The 27,554-nt window shown below is 35.2% G+C and overlaps 1 protein-coding gene across 7 annotated transcripts in view; it reads right to left on the bottom strand.

Annotated features, from left to right (window-relative positions):
• Positions 1–27,554, bottom strand: part of MAP3K5 (mitogen-activated protein kinase kinase kinase 5) — a 239,520-nt gene that overhangs the window by 102,477 nt on the left and 109,489 nt on the right. For all 7 annotated transcript variants that reach the window (XM_023729862.1, XM_004368890.3, XM_023729852.1 and 4 more), the window contains exons 6-8: positions 27,219–27,325; positions 24,127–24,297; positions 6,416–6,528 (exon numbers count right to left, since the gene is read on the bottom strand). In XM_023729862.1, coding sequence (XP_023585630.1) covers positions 6,416–6,528; positions 24,127–24,297; positions 27,219–27,325 — 391 coding nt within the window. The remainder of the gene's footprint in view (positions 1–6,415; positions 6,529–24,126; positions 24,298–27,218; positions 27,326–27,554) is intronic.

Below are 27,554 nucleotides of genomic sequence, written 5' to 3'. Positions count from 1 at the left end.
ATATATATAGTCAGGCTAATCAGAAAGGTACACAGAAGAAAGTGAAAATTATCCAATAATTTGAAAAGCCAGCGACACCTGACACTGTCATTTTGATGTCCATCATTCTAGAATCTGTGTATGTGTATATATACGTACAAATACATATATCTGGAAATTAAATGACTTGCCATCAAGTCAGTTCTGACTCATGGTAACACCATGTGTGTCAGAGTAGAACTTGCTCCATAGGGTTTTCAATGGCTGATTTTTTGAAAGTAGATCACCAGGCCTTTCTCCCAAGGCACCTCTGTATGGAACTGAACCACCAACATTTCGGTTAGCAGCAGAGCACATTAACTGTTCACACCACCCAGGTGTACCAGGGACTCCACTCAGGCACCTAGAACACCTAGAAGTAGACTTGCTTGGGGCAAAAGATGTGCTCATTTGTATTGATACATTTTGCATTGTAATATATAATTACAATAATGTGTAATTGTAATACAGTTTGTATTGTAATGTGCCGGTGATGTATGGATACATTTTGCCAAATTGCCCTCAAGAAATGCTGCATCAATTTACCTTCTCACTAGTGGCATTTAACAATAACCTCTTGCCCACAGCCTTCCCAATTTGGGGTATGATCGAGTCCATTCATCTTTGCCAATCTGATGAAGGAAAAAAATACTGTATTGCCCTTTTTACCATTGAAATTAACTATCTTTTCTTTTGTGAATTAGTTTTCATGGTCTATATACATGATGTATGAAAGTTGACTCTGCATGAAGTTATTGATCTTTTATGTATGGAGTTAAGAACATGCTCTAATTTTTAGTAGTTTGGAGTTCTCTCTCTTTTTCTCTCTATTGAAAGTAATACAGGAATAAACATTTTAGTACATAAAATGTGTTCTATATTTAGGATGATTTCCATACGATAGCATCTCAGAAGTAGTAGCTTTACACTTGGGTCAAGGCTATGAACATTTGTAAGGGTCTTGTTCTAAAGAGCCAAATTGTTAAAGTACTACCTCTGATAGACAAGTATACCTGTCTACCAAGTCCTTCAAGTCCCTGGTGGTGCAAACAGTTAATGCACTTGGCTGATAACCAACTGGCTGGTTGTTCAAGTCCACCCAGAGGTGCCTTGGAAGAAAGGCCTGGAGATCTACTTCTGAAAAAAATTAGCCATTGAAAACTCTATGGAAAACAGTTCTACTCCGACACACATGGGGTCACCATGAGCTGGAGTTGGCTTGATGGCAACTGGTTGGTTTACCAAATCCTTAACAGCTCAACACTTTTTGTCTTTAAAAAATTTTGGCTAAATTTATAAGCAATAAATAATACATCATTGCTGTTTTAACTACCGTTTCTTTGATTCAATTGTCTGTTGACTCACTGTTGAACCCATTTAAATTTGGACAATGGTCTAATTAGAATTGGTTGACTTCTAAGTATTGAATATTTTTAATAGCTTAATTTCAAACATAGCTTTGTTACCCTGCAGATTCACGGTTGCTTTAGTGAAGAAAGCCAGGAAACAAAGCCTTAACTGAACATTTACTGTGTGCCTACCACTGTGCATGACATATTAGAAATGTTCTCTTCCAATCCATACAACAACACAATGAGTTAGAGTTTATCTCCCTTTGCAGTGAGGAAAACAAAGCCCTGAGAGGTTTAACAATGTCTAACACCTTCGCTTGTAAGTGGTGGAGGTTAGATTCTTTTCTTTTTCACTTTTCATTAGGAAGAATTTCAAACATACATAAAAGGAGAAAGAATACCATAATGAATGACCATATGTTCAATAATTCTTAACATTTTACTATTGCTTCATCTTCCTGATTATTTTTGCTAAACTGTTTTGAAATAAATTAGAAACATCATGACATTTCACCCTAACGACTGTAGCATATAAGGCTATTCTCCTACACATCCTATTCTTGTTGTTGTTATTAGCTGATGTGGAGTTGGTCCCCAATTCATGGTGACCCCATGCACAACAGAACGAAATGCTGCCTCGTCCTTCACCATCCCAATGATCATTTGTGGATCAGACTGTTGTGATCTATAGACTCTTCATTTGCTGATTTTTAGAAGTAAATCACTTGGCCTTTCTTCCTAGTCCATCTTAGTCTGGAAGATCTGCTGAAACTTCTTCAGCATCATAGCAACAAGCAGTCCACCAGTGACAGAGGGGCAGTGCCTGCATATGAGGTTCACTAGCCAGGAATTGAAGCCGGGTCCCCCACATGGAAGGCAAGAATTCCACCACTGAACCATCAATGCCTCAGTCCATTATTATACCTATAAAAATAATAATTCCTTAATATTATCTAATATCTAGTCCTGATTCAAATTTCCTAAATTGTTCCCAAATCTCCTAGGACTTTTTTCCAAACCAGAATGGAGTAAAGAATCACTCCTTGCATTTGGTTTTTATGTCTCTAAATCTCTTTTAATCTAACCAATCCACCCACACTTTTCTTCATGACACTGACTTTATGAAGAGACCAGAGGGCTGTCTTGTAGAATGTCCTCACTTTCTGGATTTCTCTGATGGCTTCCTCACAGTGTTGTTTAACTTATTTCTCTATACCCTGTGATTCATACTAATTGGACATTAGATCTATACAGCAAATCAGATTCGGGTTAAACATTTTTGGCAAGAATATTTCACAGGAGATGCTGTGTATTTCATATTCATTATGGCAGAAGGCAATGTCTGGCCACCCTACTATCAGTGATGCTAAGTTGGATCACTGACAGTCAGATTCCTCCATTGTAAAGGTACATTTGTCCCTTTGTGACTAACAAGCAATCTTTGGAGTGACACTTTGGTACCATATAAATATGCAGTTATTTTTTTTTTAATAAACACTTTAACTTAATGATTTTAGCTTTAATTGATGATGATTGCCAGAATCAATTATTTCAATATTACTATCATATCAGCTTTATCATTCCTTCTCCTTTATTAGCTAGCATTCTTTTGAAGGATGCATTCTCCAGAAAAATACATATAGTAGGTAGCATATTCTTAAAAAGGTCTCCCTGGGTGGCACAAAGGGTTAAGACCCTGACTACTAGCCAAAAGGTTGGCAGTTCTGAAACCACCCAGACGCACCTTGAAAGACAGACCTGGCCATCTCTTTCTGAAAGGTCACAACCTTGAAAACCCTATGGAGCAGTTCAACTCTGCACATATGGGGTCGCCATAAGTCAGAATCGACTTGACTACAACTAAGAACAACAATTACAACATACTCTAAGAAGAGCTTTCCCTCATCGACCGGGATGAACTACAGTTTCTCCTAAAATGGAAGGGAATGTGCTTAATTCTTTCCTATAATCTCCAATGTTCTGGGAAGTCAGTCACCTCCATAGGCAACGAATGAGTTGTTTTGTGGTTGGTAATAGATTTCTTTTTTAATTGTTTTCCACGTATACAATTTAGTGAGATCAATTACATCAATCACATGGTGCAACCATCGCCAATGACCTTTGCCAAATTTTCCATCCCCATAAACAAAAACTCAATGCTGTCTAAACAACAATTTCCCCCAGCCCCCTTCCTGCCCACCCCTAGTAACTACTATTAAAGTCTGATCTATGTTTTTGTTTTGATTCTTTTTTATTATTATTATCTATATAGACTCATGGATTTTTATATTCAGGAATGTAAAAAGTCATATTCAATAACTTTTTGATGTTGCCTGAAGATGGGATTCAAATAGTGTGGATTTTCTCACTGCTTTTTCACAACTACCATCATTATTACTGGGGACCCAAACCTGTAATTCTGACTCTCTCATAAAATGTCTCACAGTCAAATAATTCTACAGACAATGTGAGAATCATCTTTTATTTAACTAAGGTTTGAATGTAAAGTTTAAGGCTTGTGAACCTGAAAACAGGAAGAAGATGTAAGATGTGGTTCTGTGCTTTAAAATCTTAGTTCTAAACCTTCCATAACTGTTCCAAAGACTGGGACAGTAAAGCACAGATCCATGAAGCAATCAGTTACAACCTCAAACAAACACAGAACTAGAACTGAGTCCTTGAGCAACAAATCCCAACAGTCCAGAAAAGAGTCATTTCTTACATTAGAGATTTAAACTTAAGATAAAATATTTAGAAAGCTTCAGATTTAGCAATCTTCTTATGGCTATTTTAATTTTTAAATATTTACTCTTTATAAAGAAATCAAAATTTATTTATGAAGGGATTTCATAAAGAAAAGTCTGATTATTATAAGAACTCAGTAATTCAGACTAATGTGTATGTTTGCAGAGGGCCAATAGGAGGAATAGGAGAAGATAAATAAATGAAAAATATGATTATAGCGGTTAAAAAAATAATGCAATCATATACCATTAAAGTATGCCAAACATATTCTTAATTTGTCATGTTACTTATTTTATACTATTAATATAACTATTATATTACACTTTTTCTTAAAAATGCTTTTCGTTCTCTCTTACCACATAAAAATTAACTTTAGGTCAATCTTTGTTGATTAGCACTATGATTGAGCAGAATCTAGATTACAGTTTTAACTATCTTTTCATTATAGAAGGACATAAGTATTTTAGAAGCTTAAAACTTAGCTCAAAATTAATTGTCCAGTCATACTTTAGGTCTGTGTCTGCTTTGCAATTTCCTGATTTTTAAACTCAATTTTCTATGTTTTTAAATGCTAGTTCAACATGTAATTATGAATGAGTTCTTCTTGGAAAAAATTAAAATATATTTCCTTTACAAAGTTATATTAATCATATTTCCTCAAACCTCTGAGTGCTGACCCTCAAAATCCACCTTTAGCTTAAAAATGAGAACTCAGAGTAAGTATATTTTCCAACCACTATGTTACTGCTCTACTTACATATGCAAATCAATGTCAATTCTTGTGATGATTTGAAAGTGCCAACAAAGCTTAACTTCACGTTCAAGAATGGAGCAATAAAAATTATTTTTAGACCACTGATATAGTAAAAGTTTTGGCTAGTGTACATTTTTTTAATTAACCTTAGATGCAAATTTTTATTATAATTACAATTTCTGAAAAGCAGAAGTTGCAATGTCTTTTCTCTGACTTCATTTAACAACTTAAAAAAAATCTCAAATAGAATTTTGTACCTGGAATGTCACTGCAATCCAGCAGTGACAAGCATTGTATCATTCTTTTACTCTGGGCCTTTAAAAAGTATTTAATACTCAGTTAAGGAGCTCTGTGGCTCAATGGTTAAGTGCTTGGCTGCTAACAGAAAGGCTGGCGATTCAAACCACCCAGCAGCTATGCAGGAGAAAGGACCTGGCGATCTGCTTCCGTAAAAATTACAGCCTAGAAAACCCTATGGGGGGAGTTCCACTCTATCATATGGGGGTCACCGTGAGCTGAAATCAACTCAAGGGCACCTAACGATAATAATACTCAATTAAACTTTATTTACCTTCAAAGACTTTCCATAATATTACATATGGATATTTTGTAAGCCCTTCCCAAGTAATGTAAAAAAAATCTAGGATTCATTTTCCATTAAGGAAAACTAAACAAAGCATTCTCCAGTTAAAAATCTTAAAGGAAAAGAATCCTTCTATAATTCATAGCTTCACTAAGATCAATGTTTTTTTGCCCTCCTATAAAAAATATGGCTGAATACTTCTCTGTCTGTAGTAATCATCCCTACAAGAGTTGGAAACTCTCTCTAATAGAGGGCGGTTAGATACTCAAGGGAACAAACTCTGATTACCACAGACAGTATTCCAGTTTCTAAAATCTTAAAAAAAGTTATCAAAGTCAAAACCAAGAAACCCACACAAAATGTGTTCACTAAGATGTTCTAATTTCTTAAATTCCAAAGAAGAGTCAGCAGATGAGATGTCTACAGATAAAAAAGACAAAAGTACATTCTATCAATGGCTGCAACTCAGACAGACTCCTCAGAGACCGGTCACTATCAAGACTGCTATCTGCTATACTGGGGGTTTTGAGAGACACCACCACCAACACCAATGGAGGGTGTAGGAGCAGATGTGCACGAGAAACACAAAGAGGAAATAGAAGTTTTTTGTTTTTTTTTAAGCACCAGGAAAGCACAATTTACAATAGGAAATGTTCCTGATATTCCCTAAAACACTAACCTTATTTGGGAGCTGGAGGCTGAATGCAGAGCCCTTGCCTTTAATACTGCTTACTTTAAGTTGGAACAATAAATGTTAACCAGGGAGCTTTTAGAAACTGGTAAACTACATTAAAAACTGAATTACATCCTAATGTCAGGCTTCTGCACCAAAGTATGAAATATTAAACAAGGAGATATAATAAACTTTTTTTTTTTTTCAGGAGGTCAAATCTGGTTATTTGCCTTTGCACCAAATTGGGTTCCATGTCTGGATTTCCACGTAAAATAACAAGCTATAATTACCAACTTTCCGGAGCTCAAAGGAAGATTCAAACTGGTGCCCAGTTGCCAGGAGAAGGACCGCATAATTAATTCCTGACTGTAGTGTTGGCTCAGATTCAAATGCCTTTTTGAACCTATAAAAAACAAATGTACAAGTTTATTTTCTTAATCATGAAATCCTGGGTGTGCAATAGCTTCTGTTTACATAACTCCAAAGCCTAAGCAAGTAAAAATATTCCACTGGCCTTCACCCCAGAATCTAGTGTGTTATTTAATTTAAGATTTAAGGCTTAAGTAACTGCATATCCTCACCTCCAGTTCCATTACATCTCCCCACTCAATTCATCCTCATCCGACTACTCCTAGCCTTTTTTAAACCCTCTCCTTAACAATCTACCAGAAATACGTGTAAGTGTGTGTGTGAGTGTGTCCACAAGTGTAAGCAGTGGAAATTAAAAAATGAAAATCTTGCATGTATTAAATGAAGTTTTTTTAAGCCTTAAAATATACAAAACGTTGAGAAGGATCATCTAGGTAACACACTGAAAGGATAAGTTCCATAACAGTGGTATAGAAACAAAATAAATAAGGTCAATTACAGTAAGAAATTAAGAAAAACAGGGACTGTGACTGTGCATACTAATTTTGGCTAGAAGAGAATAAGAACCCTTTTCTGAATATGCATGAAACTGAGTATCAACCTTTGAAAACATTTCAACATTTGAAATGACTTCAGTGTTTGTACACGCACTGTATGTTCAAGGTAACATTTCCTAGTATCTGTGTTAAGGATTTATTCACATGCATCATTGAAATAAGCAAAAAGTCCTTCAACATTCTTTCATTTGGGAGCATGGAAAAGAAGAAAATTATAAGAAACGCCCTAGTGATTAACAGAAATGCCTGAGATAAACACATAAAATATTAAATCTTGATTTTTTAAAAAAACATACTGAAGAAATTATAAGAACTAAGTACCTCATGAATGTCCATGTGATTACCCTCTAAAACTGCTTATGTAGGGAAAAATATATTTCAATTTCAAGATAAGGCATTCCTATTTAAATCTTAACTCTGAAAATAGAAACAGTAAAAGTAGTGGTGTGCATATTAATGTATATTATATTCCTGACTTTTACATATACTTGAAATATTCCATAATTTAAAACAAGCTAAACTTCAAAGGAAAAGAAAAGGTGCATTTTTCGGAATGTTGAGGATCATGTTCCCTTTCTAAAGGTTTTAATTTTAAGTGGAGCAATATCTATGAATGGAAACAAAAATGAAAAATCAAATAAGTACTAATCTTAACTTGTTAGCTCTTATAATTACATGCTTATGAATTAAGGAAAAAATCCTTCCAACTGCATCACTGTAGGTAGTTAAAAGCATTTTTTATCTCTCCAGATATTCAGGTGTTTCCCAACTCTAAAATGGAAAAAGTATGTACCCAGAATACAGATATTCAAAGCTAGTCATATCAAAGAACGATATGATTAATAATTGCTAGATAGGCTCACATAAGACTAAAAGTCTTTTTTCAGAGGCAAGTAGAAGGTTCCAATCAAAAAGAGCTTAAGAAAAAAAAAGAATTTGTACACTTTCCTTTCTGTCTCGAAGGGTCATTCATATCAAGATGTGCAATATTTTTCAGCAAATAAATTCTTTCATTTTTCTGTGAAACCAGAGAATATGGAAATCTCTCTTAAAGATATAAAAAGAAAGACGTAGGTAAGCAAGACATGCCCCAATCAATAAATATTGACTAAGTACCTCCTATGTGCCAAAACCAACCAAAATGAAAAGTTGAGCTAGCTTATTACTCTTAATCTGTTCTTCTGTTATCATAAGCAATATATATGTCTGTAAATTTAACCAAAAGATAAATACCAATAAAAGTTAATAATTCATATTTTTCTAGGGCACATATCACTCTATGACAGTAAGTTGGGTACTGAAGAAAAAGTCTTATTAACATTTTCTGGGGATTAAAATACCATGTAGGTGTATTACAAAATAAAGACAAGCCTGTCATATATCATTAATATACCTCCCACAGGATATGGGATTTCTTACATGCTGTAAAAGTAAATTAGTACAGTATTTCTTATTAGAAATTTGCCAATACCCATCAAAATTGTCAAATTAAAAAAAAACTGCATACTCTTTGACACAGCAATTATACTATGAATTTTACTAAGAAAAGGCATTAAATATGCAATCAGAAATTTAGCTACAAGGGTATTTGTTATAAGATGAAAAATTACTCTCAATTTCCAACAATATTATAAAGTATAATATGGAATAAAATATATTCCACATATTGGAAGTAGTCACTTATATTGTAGAAGAATATTCAATGTCAGAGAAAAAAACTTCTGTTTCCAAGTAGGACACAGTAGTTTACTTGGAAGTCATCACTCCTACAACAACTAGGGGGAAAAAGGATACATTTAAAAAACATATTTTTATAGATATTGGAGATCTACAGACATACCAAAAAAATCCTTGAAATAAAACTCCAGAGAGGTAAGAGCCCTTCCAAATTGCTGTTGGCATCAATAATGGTATTTGCTGATTCTGGGTATAAGATTAGATTTGGGTTTGGTATATGCAGAGAAAGTCTGCCTTACTTGAAACTTCACCAAAAAAAAAAAAAAGAGAGAGAGAGAGAGAAACTAGTGGATTTCTTGAGAGTTGCATGGGTTAGCATGACAGAGTGAAACTGGAGGAGCCCCAGACATGTAGCCAGTTTTCTCCATAGGGCATTTGTTGAATGCTTTATACGAGGTTGGGAGGAGCTGGGCTGGGGCAGCAGAGTGAAATCTCCTGAAGACCGTCAGTGCTTAGGAGCTAAGTCCCACTAGGGGAAGAGCCTGCAACAAATATACAACAGGTCTCCCCCTTAAGAATTTTTCCAAATTTGGAGCTGTATGATGTGGGAGACTAAAGAGCTAAATTGAAATTCCAAAGGATAGATAATACCGATTTCCCACAGTACTTACGGGATAAGGAGACAGAGAACTATAACGCTCTCAATCAAAATCCCAGGAGGGCCAAAGCCAGAAAGCAAGGACAAAATAGAGACAGACTAAACTAAAACCCAGATCCAACCAAATCAATTCCATTTGTTGAGTACTCAGCTCCTTATTCTATCTGGCTAAGAGAAGAAAGGGAGAGCTTTCTGTGAGAAGAAATAAAATCATCTTTAGTCCCAATGATTCTTAAATACAAAATATATAATCTGGCATATAGTAAAGAATTATGAAACATGCAAAGAGCCAGGAAAATGTGGAAAATGTGACTGATAAACAAGAGCAAAAACTGACAAAATAAGCTAACGCACAGATAATTCAGATGTTGGAGTTTGTAGACAAGGAGTTTTTTTTTAAATCATTAAAAATATGGTAAAGAAAACAGAAAAAATATAAACAAAATTGGTGAAAAGATAAACAATTTCAACAGAGAGTTGGAATCTAAAAAAAATGATCAATAATATAGAGCTAAAATTTGCAATATCTGAAAATAAGAACTCATTGTATGGGTTTAACAGCAATACTAGACCTAGCAGAAGACAGGTTTGATGAACTCAGAAACAGATGAAAAGAAAGTATCCAAACTAAAGTAGAGAAAGAAAGAAGAAAAAACAAAAACAACAACAACAACAAAAATCCACACACACAACAGAGCATAAGCGGTATGTGGGACATAGTTAAATAATCTAACATCTGTATTACTGTCGTTTCAGGAAAAAAAAGAAGAGAAAATGGGACACAAGAAAAATTTGAAGACATAATGACCAAAACTGTTCTAAAACTTACGAAAAGCGTCAACCTACAGATTCAAGGGGCTCAGCAAACCTCAAGCAGGATGAAATAAAACATTATATTCTTACAGAAATAACATGTGCCTTCTACATTTGTTAACATTCCCCCCACCCCCGCAAGCTATTCTCATAAGCACGCTATGTTAACTTTTTCACAGCAACATGTAAATACAAAATTGGCATAGTGGCAGGTATGAAAATACCTCACAGGGGGAGGGTGCAGCTGGCAAACAAACGTAAAGGCACACATTATTTAAGTAAAAATATGATAATCACAGTCTAAATGCAGAAATCAAAGACAGAAAAATTTTTAAATCAGTAGGTTACCTTCAAAGGAGTAATAAAACTTGAGAGCTGACTTTGCAACACAAACTATGAAAGCCAATGGAATGACATTTGTTGAGTGATAAAGAAGAAGGGGAAAAAGGTAAAGAAAGAAATTGGGGTAATTTGTTGCCAGCAGATAACACTACAAAAAAATACTACAAGTACTTCCTTAGGCTAAAGAAAAATGATCCAGTTAGAAGCACTGAACAACTGAAAGAAAGAGCATCAGAGGGTAAGTACGTGACTAGATAAAACAAAATCCTACTTAAAAGTTACTGAATATTTAAACTGCTAAAGTTTCTTTCTTTGTTCAGGAAGGAGTAAAGTGAAAATTTAATAAGGCAGACTGTAAAAGTTAAAGATGCAGATGATAATCACTAGGGTACTTCTGAAAGAATTATATAAAAATATTACTAAAGAGCTGATACAGGAGAAAAAAGAATAACAAAAAATACTATATTAATAAAAATAAGGCTGGATGGAGGAAAAAAGGAACAAACAGCATATGAGAGAAACAGAAAACAAACAGCAAGATGACAGACATAACCCCAATTATCAGTTTCCACAAACGTAAGTGACCTGTTTAACAACAACAACAAAAGACTCAACTATATGTATTTACAAGTGACATACTTAAACCTAAGGACACAGATAGGATGAAAGTAAAGGAATGCATGAATCTATATCACACAAACACTAACCAAAAGAAATATGTTGTGCCTATACATTAATACCAGATATGTTGACTTTAAGGCAAAAAGTATCACAAGAGATAAACAGGGCCATTTTATAACGATAAAAGGGTAAATTCAACATGAGAACTTAAAAATCCAAAATATACTTATTAATCTGGTTTCAAAATATATGAAGCAAAAACTGACATAACTAAAAGGCAGACAAATAAATCCTTCCAGAGAAGGCTCAGCTCTGCAATTCGTTCTCTTCCTTCTGGGACTCAGCCTGAAGGGAACAGTCTTCTCTGGGAAATGGTTGAGGAAAAAGTGCACATAGCACAATTACAAAAAGGCTCTAAGCTTCTCCTCAGTTGGTACATCAAGCAAGACACAAAACCAAGCCTGGTGTTATGGGTGGGAATAACTTCCTGTAGAGAAGTGAAAGGAGCATTGGTGGAGCGATGGTTAAGCACTCAGCTATTAACTAAAAGGTTGGCAGTTCGAACCCACCCAGTGACTCTGCAGGAGAAAGACCTAGTGATCTGTTTCTGTAAAGATTAAAGCCTAGAACACCCTATGGGGCAATTCTATTCTGTCACATAGGGTCTTTATGAGTTGAAATCAACTCGATGGCACCTAACAACAACAACAATAGGGAAGTCAAGGAGCCATGGTTAAGCACTTGACTGTTAACAGAAAGGTCGGCTTTTTGAACCCACCAGCTGCTCCACGGGAGAAAAGACCTGGCGATCTGCTCCTATAAACATTATAGCCTAGGAGACTCTATGGGGCAGTTCTACCCTGTCCTATAGGGTTGCTATGAGTCCAGATTGACTTGAAGGCAAACACCAACCAACCACTGTGGGAAGGTGTCTTAATTATCTAGTGCTGCTATAACACAAATGGGTGGTTTTAATGAACAGAAATTTATTTTCTCACAGTTTAGGAGGCAAGAAGCCTGAATTCAGGGTGCTGGCTCTAGGGGAAGGCTCTCTCTCTCTATCTGTCTCTTGTCTCTATTTAGCTTTTATTCCTAGATTCCTAGGATCATGTGGTATGTCTCTTCTCCGTTTGTGCTTATTTGTGGTTAATCTGCTCTTCTATATTTCAAAAGAGACTGATTTAAGACACAGCCTACACTAATATTTCCTCATTAACTTACAAAGAAAACTCATTCCCAAATGGGATTATAATTACAGGTGTACCCAAAACAAAACCCATTGCCATTGAGTCGATTCCTACTCATAGCAATCCTATAGGACTGAGCAGAACTGCCCTGTGGGGTTTTCAAGGTGGTAATCTTTACGGAAGCAGACCACCACATCTTTCTCCCGTGGAGCAGCTGGTGGGTTTGAAATGCTGAACTTTTGGTTAGCAGCCGTAGCACTTAACCACTGCACCACCAAGGCTCCTACCATGAGTATAGGGGTTAGGATTTAAAACACACATTTTCGGGGGACACAATTCAATCCGTAACAGGAGGTCAGCAAATATTTTTAGCAATAACGCAATATACCACAGATGATATTCTCTACCAAAGGAAGTTATGATTAACACTAAATAGTAAACGAAACAATAATAGTAGCTGCCTCTCATAACTGAGCACCCACTAGGCATAAGGCCTTGTACCAGACACTTCAGGCATAATATTTCTAATTCTCACAGCTCTTTAAGGTATGTAGAATTCTCTCAAGTTTACCAATAAGGAAAATGAAGCACAGAAATATTAAGTCATACAACCTAGAAGTGGCCAAGCTAGAACAAAACCCAGTTCTGCTGGATTCCAAAGCCTGAGTTCTCTTCTCTGTATCACACTATATACCCTGTGGTGTGTGTTTAAAATGTTTTTTAGTCCTTTTTCATTACTTTTCTTTTCTGAGTAAAAGGAAATTGGGAGAAACACAAATCAAATGGGAAAGAAAAGCAGAGAGAAACAGAGTTTAAAGCTAACGCTTGTCTTCTATATAAAACAGAATGGTAGTTTTTTTCATAAAATATATTTGATCAGACTCATTAGACTAAATATTGATATTTCAAACAGCAGTCTTGGCAATACTAATGAAATGAACCCATAAGAATGCACCAAAGAAGGTATACGTCTTGTAACAGCACAGTTTAACTAGCAAGAGGATCAATGAACATAAAAAATACATAGGCAATGAGTAGCACTGCAAAATTATAAATATAAAGAAATTATAAATATAGAGAAATGAAATGATTAGTCATGAGTGAAGTGAAAGACTTAATGAAGGAAACAAATCTTAAGGAGGGAATTAGGCATTCGTGTCTTAAGAGAATTCTGTATTTGAATAAGGGTATGAAGTTATTTCTACTATGTTTTTTTTTTCTATTTTAGCACTAAATATTTGTTGAAGGGTGTACGTAATTTGCATTCTTTAATTTATTATTACATTTAAAAGGTGCAAGCTTCTCATTCAAGCTTTCAAAGCAATAATATTTTTTGTTTTTGTTTTTTTGTCTAAGGACTGTCTTATCATTAGCACTGTTACTAATCTGAACTAACTCTAAAAGCAGTAAGTCCTTGATTATAAAGTGAGTGATGAAGTCTTCATAATAAAGACTTTGTTCACTTTTTGCATCCACAATGAGACATTCAGCAAAAAGAATAAAGGATAAAGGAAATATCACTGAATTGATTATTTCCAGCTAAAGAGCATCTACTTTCCATTGAAGAAGAAACTGAGCTCAAGTCAAGTCCTTTCTAGTTAGCTGTCATTTTCTCGTTAGCTGTCATTTTCTCGTTTGTGATATAATAGCTGTGGTTTTTTCAGTGGGATACACAATTAAATTAAAATTTCATGATGCTTTACCCATATTCAAGGATATTACTGAAATTATCACTCACCAAATAACTCAGAGGCAAAGCAGGACAGCATGAGAAGAACACAAGTGCCAAATCACCCTGGTGAGTTGATCTGGAGATGAGGGGAACCCACTCTCAAATTCAAACTATTCATTTTTATACATCCCTTATTATAATGGAAAACTCACCAAGAAAATAGAAGTCACCCCAAATTCTATCTTCTTCCAGTCCTCTTACTATGCATATACTTTTTTTTTCCAAAAAAGAGAATCATGTTATTTTTATAACTTGCTCTTTTATTTGACATTATGTCATGATGCATGTTACTACTAAACATTTCTCAATACCATAATTCTGAATGAATGGTATTCCATCATGGGATGCTATCCTTTGTGTTACAATTTCCCTATTGTTGGACATTTAGGATTCTTCCAATTTTCTGTTACCATAAAATTCAGTGGGAGTGAACATTTTTGTAAACACATATTTGTTTTCAAATCTGCTATTTCCTTAAGATAGTTCCAAAAGATATAACTGGATCAAAGGGCATGAATTATTTCAAGGCTCTTGATGCTTAATACCGAAAACTGTTTTCCAGAAAGATCTTATGAATTTACATTCCCAAGAGCAGTGTAGCAGAGTGACTTCTTCATTGCGCCCATGCTAAACAGAGTATTCTCATCTCTTTTCATCTTTGCCAATAATACCAAAAAAAGTATATTTCAGGATTTTAATTTGCCCTTATTTGATTATACCTGAGTTTGTATAATTTTTATGTTTATGGTCTATCTACATTTTACCTTCCAAGAACTGCCAATTCTCTAAAATTAAAATAAAAAACCAAACCACTGCTGTTGAGTCAATTCTGACTCGTAGTGACCCTATAGGACAGAGCAGAATGGCCCTATAGGGTTTCCAAGGCTGTAAATCTCTATAGAAGCAGACTGCTCCATCTTTCTCCCATGAAGTAGTTGGTGCGTTCAAACTGCTGACCTTTCAGTGAGCAGCCAAGCACTTAACCACTGCGCCACAAGGGCTCAAATTAAAATGCAATACCCATATTCTAAGAAGGCTGGGAAAATGGGCAGAGACCTACAAGAGTTTAGAAGTGGAGGCAGGGATGGGGGAGGAGTTTGAGGATATGAGGATATAAAGAACAGCAATCTTTGAGGATATAAAGACTAGTAAAGATTTAGGAGGAAAGAAGTGACATCAAAAAATGGGAAACTCTAAACATTTAATAATTAATCATTATTAAGTAATAATTAATCATGGTTAATCTATTAAATGAAATGGATCCACTAAAGTAGAATCTCCAGAGGCAAAGGTCTACATTACTGAAAAACTTCCAGGTAATGCTGGTGACCAGTCTGGTTTGAAGCTATTGTTTTGGTTCACTGAGTGAGATAACCTCTCTTCTTCCATATTCTCCTTTCTTTTCAGCATAACGTCTGGCAAACATCTAGTTTTCCAACTCATCCCTCTGATACTGCATTACATAAAGCAAGCCTTAGTTGCTCTCCTCACAGGCTCAATATTAGTGCACCACAATTAGGATACGTCCACAGTAACATATACTATCATTCTTGGACTTCGATGTGGTCATGCCGTAATAGAGCTTCATTCAATCTATCATCAGCTGAATGTAGTATTAAATCAAAGCCAAAGCATGAAACCAATGTCCCAGAGCACTTGCTTACAAAGCATCTGTCAGTACACTGTGTGTTTTGCCCAGGATCCCGGGTCATCTTGGCCCTGTTGGTCCCTAAGAAAACATCTTCACTTGGCACCAATGAATTGGGTGTCATGCTGAGTTACAGAGAACCCTTCAGGCTTGGTGTTCTAAAAATAAAATCATCCAAAATGTGGAAACTCACATAATAGACACAATAAAGCACTAAACACAATGAGGCCTATGATGGTGAGTGATGGCAAGATAAAACTACGGGGGAGAAGAAGGGTGGTGGGAATGGAGACAGCACTGAGAAAGGTTATCTTGAAGCCAAGAAAAAGGAACAAGGCAAACCTGGCAAAAAGAAAAGAGGCATTGGTCTTTATTTGTATGTTGATTGGTCTGTTACATTAACTCTTCCAAAGTAAAGCTAACCCCATTAATAATGTAAAACCAAAGCTTCATTAGGCACACATTACTGTTTGAATAGCACTCTCACTGACGCAAAAGAAAACTGGTGGATAAGGCAAGGCTCTCTGTTCTTTCCTAAGTTACTATGGAAAAATGAACACATTAATATGCTAAAAACAAACTTAATGCCTTTAATTTCCTGGCTATGGATCTTTTCTGGCATTACAACAGGAAAGACATGACTATGCTAATATAGTGCAGGTACCTAATTTCTTCTCAAAATTCTGAAAATGACTTCATATCTCCCCTTAGAATGAAAACACCCTTGCCTCCAAAACCAAATGTGATTTCAGGAAATCACTACCTCTCCCAGGTTACCCCATGACAGCCCTGATACATGAAATTAAAACAAGGCCTGTGTAAATATTATACAGACTCTATACCTTTTCCCCATTAGCTAAAATGTTAGCTAGATCCACAGAGAGTGAGAACTATTAAGAATATTTTAGGAAAAGGGAAATTTAATCAATGTCCATTTTGAACTTGGTTAAATATAACAAATACTCAAAGAAATAGAAAATATTTTTACAATTATACACTAAGGATGTAACAGTACATGCCTGCTAAATTCCAGGACTCTAACACATGCTGCCTCGTTTAATCCTCACAACAGAGCTCCCATTCCTCCCAAGATGATTAGTCTAAACCAGTTGTTAATAATCCCATCCTCCTTGCTAGTGATTTGTCTAGTATTGGGCTGATGACAAAATACTAGCAGGATAAAGTGTAAGGAGAGTCTGGCGAAAGTTTTTAGGAGATTGTTTTATCAGTCCTAACAAAATATATTGAAAAAGATAGTCTCTTTTCTCCCCCAGACGTTGGTGTAGCTAAGCTAGACTGATGCCTGGAATGGCCGTAGCCACCTTGTAACCCTAAAAAAGCCAGAGTGAGGGCTGAGCCACCCAAAGCAACAGAGAAAGAAAGGACTTGGGCTGACATTTTAAGCTGCTGACTAAACCTACACTAGAGCCAGCCCTACTTCTGGACTTGGTGTTTTAGGAAACATATTTTGTTATTGTTTAAGTCATTGCAGTAAGGTGTTCTGCTACTTGTAGGATGCCAAGAGCATCTTAACTCAACTAAAAAACAAACAAACAAACAAAACCATTGCCATCAAGTGGATTCCAACTCATAGCAACCCTATAGGACAGAGCAGAACTGCCCCATAGGGTTTCCAAGGAGCTGCTGGTGGATTTGAACTGCTGACCTTTCAGTTAGCAGTCAGACATTTAACCACTACACCACCAGGGCTCCTTAACTCATCTATGTAGGTATTATTGTTATTTTCTAAATAAGAAAACTGAATTTCCTAAAGGTTAAATAATTTGCCTAACATTACACTGTTTCTAAATATTGAACCAACATTTATCCCATGTCAGTCTGAACCAAAACTCCATGCCCATTCAACTAAACCAATAGACAATCCTGGAAGTTCCGAGAAAAAGTCCAGGATGTAATAAAAAGAACACTGGATCTGAAAAAATTAGGTTGGAAGTCGTGTTAATCAAAGAGCATCAAAAAATTCACCTAAGTTCTTTGAGTTTTTATTTCCTCAGCTGTAAAATGTAAAGTCACCTTTGCCTACTATACAAGGTCCTTGTAAGCCTCAAATAGTTAACATATACACAAACCTGTGAACTCTAAAGTTTAAGGGACTGATTATTTTTTCTACCTGTGTGAAAAAATACTACATAGAACAAAATGTTCTAAGAAAGTTACACTGAATATGAACTGAGCATAACCATTCCATGGTTATTTCTTTTCAGATTTCGATAAAAAAGAAATTATAGAGGTAATCTTGGCATTTACAACTTTCCCCATTGCCATTGAGTCTATTCCAACTCACAGAGACCCTATAGGACAGAGCAAAACTGCCCCATAGGGCTTCCTAGGCTGTAATCTTTATGGAAGCAGATCACACATCTTTCTTCTGGAATCAGCTGGTGAGTTTGAACTGTCAACCTTTAGGTTCATAGCCAGCTGAGCGCCTAACCACTGCACCACTAGGGCTCCTCTAGAACCTTCCAGAGCCTTCCAAATCATGGTGATTTGCCCATAATATTTTCTTGGACCATCTCCAGTTGTGATGTCTGTCACTTCAGAAACAGTGGTTTGTTTTTTTTTTAAGATGTAAGTCTAGGCTCTTGGGTCATGCTTTGCACTTCCCCCTCCTCTTCTCTCATCTTGCTCCTTCTCCTACACCAGCCCAAATGTCCTCTGTGCAGCATCTGTGGGAGGCACCACTGCCTTCTTAACACATTTAAAACTTTATATGGAACAGCTATGACAAAAGCTCTAACTTTTAACAAACTAAACTCAGTTTAATTACTTAAAAATGAAAAAGCCACTCTTCGTATCTTAACCTGAATTATAAACATTTGAATGCAGAAAAGATAGCATTATTTCAGCCATCCCTAACAGCTTCAGTGAACAAAAATAACCAAGGAAATGACACTGAAAAACATCAAATATTAGAGAACTACTCATTTGCTTTACGTAAATCAGTATTCACTCAAACTCCTCACCTTCTGTTCCAGATAAGCTTCAATAACCAGAGTTTGTTCTAATAACATATCACAGTTCCGCAAACCTAAATAATCTAAGCCATAAAACTTTGTTCCTATTTTTTTATTTTCACAATCTAAAACCCAAATAAAGCACTCAGAAAATAGACCTGGATTATTCTCTAGCAGTAAAAGGGTGCCTTGGAAAGAGTACTTGTATGCTGACAGGAGTATAAAGCTTTCTCCTTCTATTACAGGGAAGAAACATTTATTAAAGATATTATTAAAAAGCGTAAGTAAGTATAAGAAAAGGTTCTACAAGCTTCTGTAATCACAACTACTTCAGGCTCTTTTTCTATTGAGTTCAAGTTCTTCTCCTCAAAATTTCCATGGTCAGAAAATCACTGTTTATTCAAGCCAACAAAAAATGATTCAGGCCATGGAAAGTGTCACCTCAGAAGCCTGAGGGACTGACTACCTCCACGACCATCCCACCCCTTATCCCAGCACTGCTTTGGCAAGTGAAAGCACAGAGGATTATGGCTCAAGGAAGACAGTCAGTTTAAACATCCCTTTGGGACCCCTGACTCAGGAAACGCATCATCTTGGGTATGTCACGACCTCAGTGACATCTTCCCAGGTCAAAAACCTGACTGGGTAATTTTCCTTCTCAATTCTAACAGAAAGGGAGCTTAGGGACAATACCAACACGAATGTGTGCCTGTTTGCCCTACTGTGGAAGTTGGATCAAAACACTAAGAAATACAGAAGTAGCTTTATAAGTATAAGGGCTTGAAATATATCCATTTAGATATATTTAGATATCCATTTTAAAACAGAGCAGGGAGGGGGAGTGAGGAATCCTCTTAGCATCCTTTAGGACAAATGGATACAACAACAATAATGGCAGGTTATGAATAGCTAATCTATAGTAAGAGTGACTTTCTTGTATTATTCAATAAGTCAGTGAGTGACACATACAAGACCAACTCTTAAGGATCCTCCCATTAAAAGGCTCTGACACCTAACAGCTTCCTTGTTCTTACTAGAAAGTTAACAAATAGCTTAAAATTAAATTATAAAAATTTAGACATCTACACCTTAACATCAAGACCTTGAACACAAACCTCTATTGAAAGATAGTTAATGTTACTAGGCTAAGTGGGAGCCATAAAAATGGAGCCAGGATCGGGAAACACAGAAAGTTAAAACAAAAACTAAACCACAGAACGCACTGATCCTTACTTAACTTTATGTAACTTTGAAAGCAGTGCATAGTCTAAGTTGTTTTGTTTTCAAATGGGAAAATAGTTCTATTTTATTCCTTGCATGACGCACACTGACTTCATAGGAGATGTTTCTCCATTTGAATTAATTGACCATGAAAACCAGCCTTTTCAGGATTACATATACATTTCATTATCACTGCCATATGGAAGCATTTATCCTGGGTATAATGCTTTCCAAATATCAGATTCTAATTCTTCAACTGTTAAGAATTTTCCTTAAGTATAAATCATATGGTTATAAATAGGCTGCATAGTTACATTCTTCTTTTGTAACAGCAAAAAAATTTGGTTAAGAGAAACCGTAAAATTTTCTGCACAACAATAAACATTTATAGTACAAATTTAAAAGCCTAAGCCAAAGCTTCCCATGAAGGGCCTAAGAAATCACTTTCCCCAAGTTTCCCTGTTTAGTTATAATCCATTATCCCACTTTCAGTCCCCATTAAACTGCTAAGATGACACAAGATTTTCAAAAGTTAAGATTGCCGTTTTACAACTTTAAAAATTTTTTATGGCTATCCTTGAGGAACTCCTGAACTAAACTGACCTCCTTTAATATTTTTTTCATCAGGTAGTATTTTAGAAATGTTTTAGGAATACTAAAAAGTATAAAAGAATATAAGTAACACCATGTAGCCACAACTCAGCTTAAGAAATAAAACATTTTAGATATACTTAAAGCTGCATGTGAATCATAATCTTGTTCTCTTCCTTCCTCCCAACAGTTTACCATTAAACTGAATTTGGAATTCATCATTCCCATTAACATATTACATTTTTATTAAATATATATACTTTATATAAATGATACCATACTTTATGTATCCTTCTGCCACTTGCTTGTTTTGCTCTTTTTTAGATTTACAGCTGTTATAAACAATGATGCAATAACCATTTTAAGCATGTCTTCTTAAAGAGTTTCTCTAGGTTACATAAATAGGAGTATATCTCCTGGATCAAGGTTGGGCAAACGGTCAGCTCTTCTTGATAATGCCAAATTACTTTAAGTAATCATAACAATTTACACTACAACCACAGGGGATTAGGACTCCCATTTTTCTAACATTTTTGCCAACAATTGATATTGTCAGATTTATAAATTTTTGTTTACCGAATAGTGTAAAATGGTATCCCGTTGTTTTAGCTTGCAGGTTAAGCATCTTTTTACATGCTTTTATATATTTTTAAAATATGTTTGTTAGTCATTCGTGATTTCTCTTTTGTGAATGGCCTGCTCATATCCTATGCTCATTTTCTATCTTTTTTCTTAAAGATTTTTAGGAGTCATATATATACATACACTGAATACTAATCTTTTAATGGTTATTTACATTGCTACCTGCCCATGATTTATTTTTTCACTTTGTTGATACTATCTTTTATATTTACCTTTTCCAGTGTTCTACATTCCTGTCTATAAATCTAAGTTTCTATCTGGTATGACTTTCCTTTAGCCTAAATGCTTTCCTTTAACATTTCTTGCAGTGAAGCTCTGCTGCAACAAATTATCTTAGTTCCTGTTTATCTAGAAATATCTTTATTTCATCTTCATTTTTGAAAGATACTTTACTGGATAAAGAATTTTAAGTTGTTTTTTTTTTTCTTTCAGCACTTCAAAGATGTCATTTAATTGTCCTTTGGTTTCCTTCTGATGAAAAGTCAGCATATCCCTGTATGTAATGGATCTTTTTCTTAGGCTGCATTTGTGGCATTTTCTTTATATTTGTTTTTCAACAATTTTACTATGATGTGCTGAGGTATGTGTTTATCTTGCTTGGGATTTGCTGAGCTTCCTAAATCTGTGGGCTGTTGTTTTTGATCAAATTTAGATAATGTTTTGTCACTAATTCTTCAAACATTTTTCCTGCTATAGTCTCTCCTCTCCTTCTCCAGTCATGTTAGATCTCTTAACACCATCCCACCCATCATTGTGACTATTAAGTTCTTCCTTACTCTTCTCTCTTTCCCTCTGTTTCAATTTGAATGATTCCTGTTTTCAAGTTTACTTAACATTTCTTGTATTGTGTCCAATATGCTATTAATCCCATCTAATGAAATTTTGATTTCAGATGTATTATTCAGTTCTAGGATTTCTATTTGGTTCTTTCTCAGTTTCCATATTTCTCCATAATTTCTCATATCTTCACCCATTATATCCATCTTTACAGTAGATTCTTTAACATATTTATCATTGTTATTTTAATGTCCTTGCTTGGTAATTTCAAAATCTGTGTGGTCTGTGGGTCTGTTTCTATTGACTGTTTTTTTTTCTTGATTATGGATCACACTTTCCTATATCTTCACATCTTCAGAAATTTTTGATGATGTTTTGGTTACTAGACATTTTGGATGATATGCCGTAGACTTTGGGTCCTGTTATCCTCTTCTTAAAGAGTACTGAGTTTTGCTATAGCAGGCAAATAAATTATTATTTATTTGGTTCTCTGATGGTGTGGAGGTTTGGTTTTAGGTTTTATTGGGGTAGCTCTGTTTTGGTTTTGTTCTTAGCTCCAGGAAATCCCTTAGTCCGGGGATGTAGTTTTTGTTCCTTAGGCTCAATCCTTCTGTAGTTTCAGTGGAAAGTTCAAGGTGTTTATCAAGCCCCTCTAACTTGATGAGATTCAAACTCCAAACTCAGTCTCCCCTACAGTGAGCAGTTGCTGAAATATCTGTACAGCTCTTTTATCCTTTCAGTTGCTGTTTTCTTCCTGGGTTTCTTTTAGTTTCATCCCACATATGCACACTTCAGGGGTCAGCCAAGAATTAGAGTGGAGTTTATATACACATTTTGGGGCTCCTCTCTCTGTGGGTCCTTCATTTACGGGATAGCCCACTCAATTTCCAGGCACTCTGGCAGTCACAAATTTCATCCTCTGACTCCTCAGGACAATCAGATAGTGATTTTTGTGCTTTACTTCCATCTGCCCTGTACCCTGCAGACCAGGGAGTGCCTCAAGGGAAAAGTTATTTAAATACGGATCTTACTGAATGTGGTGCCCTTCATCCAAGCGTCAAAACCTCTTCTGGCTACTTTTAGTCACTTGTTGTCTTCAGGCTTTTTTTTTTTTTTTAGTGTTTTTCTGAAGTTTATAATTGTTATTGGCCAAAGTATTAGTGTAATATAGAAGCTACTCTACCAATTTCTAAAGGCCAATGGCTTGATGAGCAGAAATAAATGTTCATGCAGTCAAGTTTCACAACCTCTTCTTTTATGGTTTACGTTATGTTTAAGCTTTGTCTAAGAAATCGCTTCCTATCCCAAAGTCATAAATACAGTTTGTATATTTTATTCTAAAAGTATTTCTTTCAAAGTAGCTTTTTTTTTTTTTTTCATATTTAGGTCTTTAATTTACTTGGACTTTATTTTTTGTGCATAGCGTGAAATAGGGATCCAATTTTATTTTACTTTTTCCAAGGAGTATTTTACTTTTTCCAAAAGTATTTTACTTTTTCCAAATTTTCTGGTACCACTACTGAATTATCCATCCTTTCCCCTCTGGTTCATGAAGTCTACTCTGTCATAAATTTAATCTCATAAATATCTCAGTCTGTTCCAGGCTCACTCTTCTGTACCAACATTTTACTTGCCTATGCCTACACCCATATTATGAGTTGTTTCAGCTCTATAATATGTATTGTTGTCTGGTAGAGGAAGTTCTTCCACCTTGTTCTCCAGAATTGCTTTGCCTATTCTTGACCCTTTATTCTTTCAAATAAATTTTAGAATCAGTTTGTCAGACTACATGAAAAGCCCTGCTGGGGAGAATTAATATCTTTAAAATATCAAATCTTCTCATCCACAAACACGTTATATTTTCCCATTCATTCAGATCTTCTTTAATGTCTCTCTATAATGGTATACATTTCTCCACAAAATTATATTTAGTTACTATATTATGTATTAAATTTCAAATCTTTTTAAAAATTATATATTTTCTTAAATTATTATCTTTTCATCTAATTTACCCTAATTTACTGTGCCCTATTATACGAATTGCATCAAAATTATTTATTAAAGCTATAAAATCTAAGATTTGGTTCATAAAAACACACTCTAAAGGATAATAATAACACTTTAACATTCTTGTCTGAAAAAATGTTTTATGTCATAGATTGATTATCTTACTTACATTATGTATACTTACCAAGAGGCTCCAAGGTCTCTACTTTCAGTGTCTGTGAAATTAGAGTCCAAAAACATATCTTTGTAGATTCGACCCACTAGGCAATACATATCTGAAGCAACTTGTCCTTCACTTTGCACCAGGGGAATCATAATATCAAGAGCTTTTGCTCTATCTCCAGGGAGATTTCTCCTAAGGTAGGGGGTGAAAACATCTATGTTTCAATAGAAATTACAGAAGCAATGGTCCAATTATCTTTTTAAAACTTTATTTTATTTTATTTATTTTATATATTAATTCACATTGGTGACGTTTGGCAGGTTAAAAACAATTAGATTTTGAAAGTCCTCTGTAAAACTCTGTCTTAAGCCTTTTTTTCTTTTGGTCATATTGCATGTCTACTGGGTCTAATGAGGATCTCTTTTGAGGTGTTCTTCTAATAATAGTGGTGGAGTTGTACTCCCAACAAAGTCTTCCCAACTTCCCTTGTAGCCTATATGGAAGTAGAGTAAAATTAGGGGTGCAGTCTACGGCCTTAAGTGGGGCAGAATCATTTATTCCAAACAGGGACAAAAACCTGACAGAAGACTTCAATGGCTATGCAAAACACTGAGCAAACTAATTCACTGACAATAGGAACAAACCAAGTCTAACTTAAGAGTTGCCTAATTTCTAAGTGTGACCAGTTGGTTATCTGAGAAAGCTGCTTTTTGTAGGCAATTTTTAAATAGCAAGTTATGTGTAGATAATTCTCAACAGCATATAAAAACGTTTGTAAGAGTTATTTTTTGAACTTTGAAAACATTATCCTAAGTAAAAAAAGCTAGTCCCAAAAGACCACATCTAGTATGATTCCATTCATAGGAAATGTTCAGAATAGGTAAACCTACAGAGACACAAAGTAGATTAGTGGTTGCTTAGGGCTGGAGGAGTTAGGGGGAAAAGGAAGAGTAACTGCTAATGGGTATGGGATTTCTTTTTTGGGTGATAAAAATGTTCTAAAATTGATTGTATTAATGGTCACACAACTCTGTGGATATACTAAAAACCATTGAATTGCATACTTTAAATGAGTGAATTGTATAGTATTCCAATACAGTGTTATAAAAAAAGAAGTTATTTATGTTTTCAACTACTACTTTATATCTTTCTGTTCATGAAATTCCTTTTTACCCATTGCACTAAATGCCTTGAGTTTAGAATAATGCTTCATATAAATATGTTTATCATATTTCCAGAAAGGCTCCTATGGAATCTCACTTTTTACTTTCAAAATATAACATATCTCATTTCACCTTTCAGAAATGACTTATTTGAAAACCAGTTGGAGCAGGTAATCTCTGGAGGTCTCATCTAACTCTACGGAATCTAAAGAAAAAAGATGTTTAATAAGTAGTGAGATAAAATAAATTTTGTTATACATTTATTGATAAAGGTTAGCAAGTTCTACAGTCTGGATGGATAAAGAAGGAAACAATCTCTGGATGAGTGACATGCTAACTGTTTTCTTTCTAGATGGAGGTGGTGGAGCTTTAGTGATGAAGAGCACAGACTTCTGTATCACATAGAACTGGCCTTGAGACATGTTTTGTGACATATTAACTATGAGCCTTGAAGAACAGTTACTCAACCTTTCCAAGCTTCAGTTTCTTCATTTGTAAAATACAAATCATCAAGCCTTACCTGACACAGGGAAATGTCATGTGATGTCCCTTCCCTTTCCTTTTTTTAAATCATTCTCCCCAGTCATAGTAATTACATATATACCATATTTTTCACAAAAAATGTATCCACATAAATTACATGCCCACACATACAACGTGCCGCATAGCTTGCTCATGAAAACAGCTAGGGGAGGTTTCGGGGTTGGCAAAAAAATGTATAACACACATGTTATTTGCATAAAAATATGGTAGTCAACTCTCCACCACAGAAGAGAACACCAGCACAGCTAACTAAGCCTTGGGCAGTTCGCTGTTCTAGGCCCCTCCCCTGGCAAAGTATGGATGACTCACTATGGTGACTCTGGGCAGGAAGGGGCCCGTAGATGTGCCATGATTCAGAGAGAAGGCACAGAGGCAGGACTAGAAGAAGGAAGAAAGCACACAGTACCATCCTTGTCCTAGAAGATTCATGGGCTATAATCTAAAATGTGGCCAACAGAGTTTTGATTGTAATTAAGTGTGCTTAGAGCAGTGCCAGGGAAAATACTCTCTGGTTAGGAATATGCTCACCAAGACACAACTATGCTTATTATCATTCAGTGAATTTTTGTGCAAATAATCATTTGGTGTTGAGTATATTTGCTTAAAGATAATTTCATAGTCCTATGATTTAAAAGTACTAAAATATATAAATGGCAAGCAAAAGCTTTGATAGAAAAGAAAAAGAATTTTAAAAATTTAAAAATTGTGGGGGACTTTTTTACTGAAAAAAAATCAAAATGCATGCTTCTTATATTTTGAATGGTTTAGGTGGATATGTTAATATTATATTCTAATAAGGAGTGGTTGCAATGCTTCAGTAAAAATATACCCTATAAAGAATCTGCAGTTAGAACATTTTGATCAAAGATTCCGTAGAAGAATTCTGATCGAAAGGGGGGAAAACCAGAACAGAATTTCAAATTCTAAGGGACTCTAGACTTTCTGGAGTCATGGAAGGTGGATGAACCCTAGAAACTATTGCCCTGAGAAAATCTTTAAACCTTAAACCAACAATATCCCTGAAGTCATCTTAAAACCAAACAAGAGTTTAGCTTAACTAGTAAAAAAGTGTTATGCTCTTTTAAGATCTATCTATATGGGATCAATTGACAACAGCAACTCAAAAGGTCAGATAGGAACCTTAGAGGGCTGTGAGTTTATATTAATGAGGGAGGAACATCTCAGAAAAGGAGAGTGAGAACAGTCACACAACTCGAAGAACGTAATCAATGTCACTAAATTGTACATGCAGAAACTGTCAAATTGGTGTACGTTTTTGCTGTGTATATTCTCAACGACAGCAACAAAATAAACAAAATTTATAAAAATAATAAGAATAAAAAAAAAAAAAAGCCTGCAGTTAAAGAAGATGTTTGTGCATCGTGGAAGGGAACATTTTTTTCTTACCTATTCAGTGCAAACGCATAATGAAACTTCACATGGTGATGGGAGGCCAAATCAAAGGTTGGCAGTTTTTCTAATGTCTCTACCAGCTTCACAATAGAGTCATAATCCTTTCAAACAAGAGGAGAATAATATAAAATTAAACCTTAGGAGAAAGTTCTGACAATGAAATACCTTTTGACAACCAGATATTTACTAAATCTGAGAAGGAAATTAAAAAGAAAAACTAGAATCCATGGAACACTTTGAAGAACCCAGAACACAGAACTGTTTTTTCTTTTTTTTCTTATAAAGAGGTTGGAATATGTGTGTGTGTGTGTGTGGGTGTGTGTGGGTGTG

Source organism: Trichechus manatus, unplaced genomic scaffold, assembly GCF_000243295.1.
Source record: "Trichechus manatus latirostris isolate Lorelei unplaced genomic scaffold, TriManLat1.0 scaffold00002, whole genome shotgun sequence".
Classification (NCBI taxonomy): domain Eukaryota; kingdom Metazoa; phylum Chordata; class Mammalia; order Sirenia; family Trichechidae; genus Trichechus; species Trichechus manatus.
The sequence above is the reverse complement of the archived record's forward strand: the minus strand, read 5'-3'. Positions and strand labels throughout refer to the sequence as shown.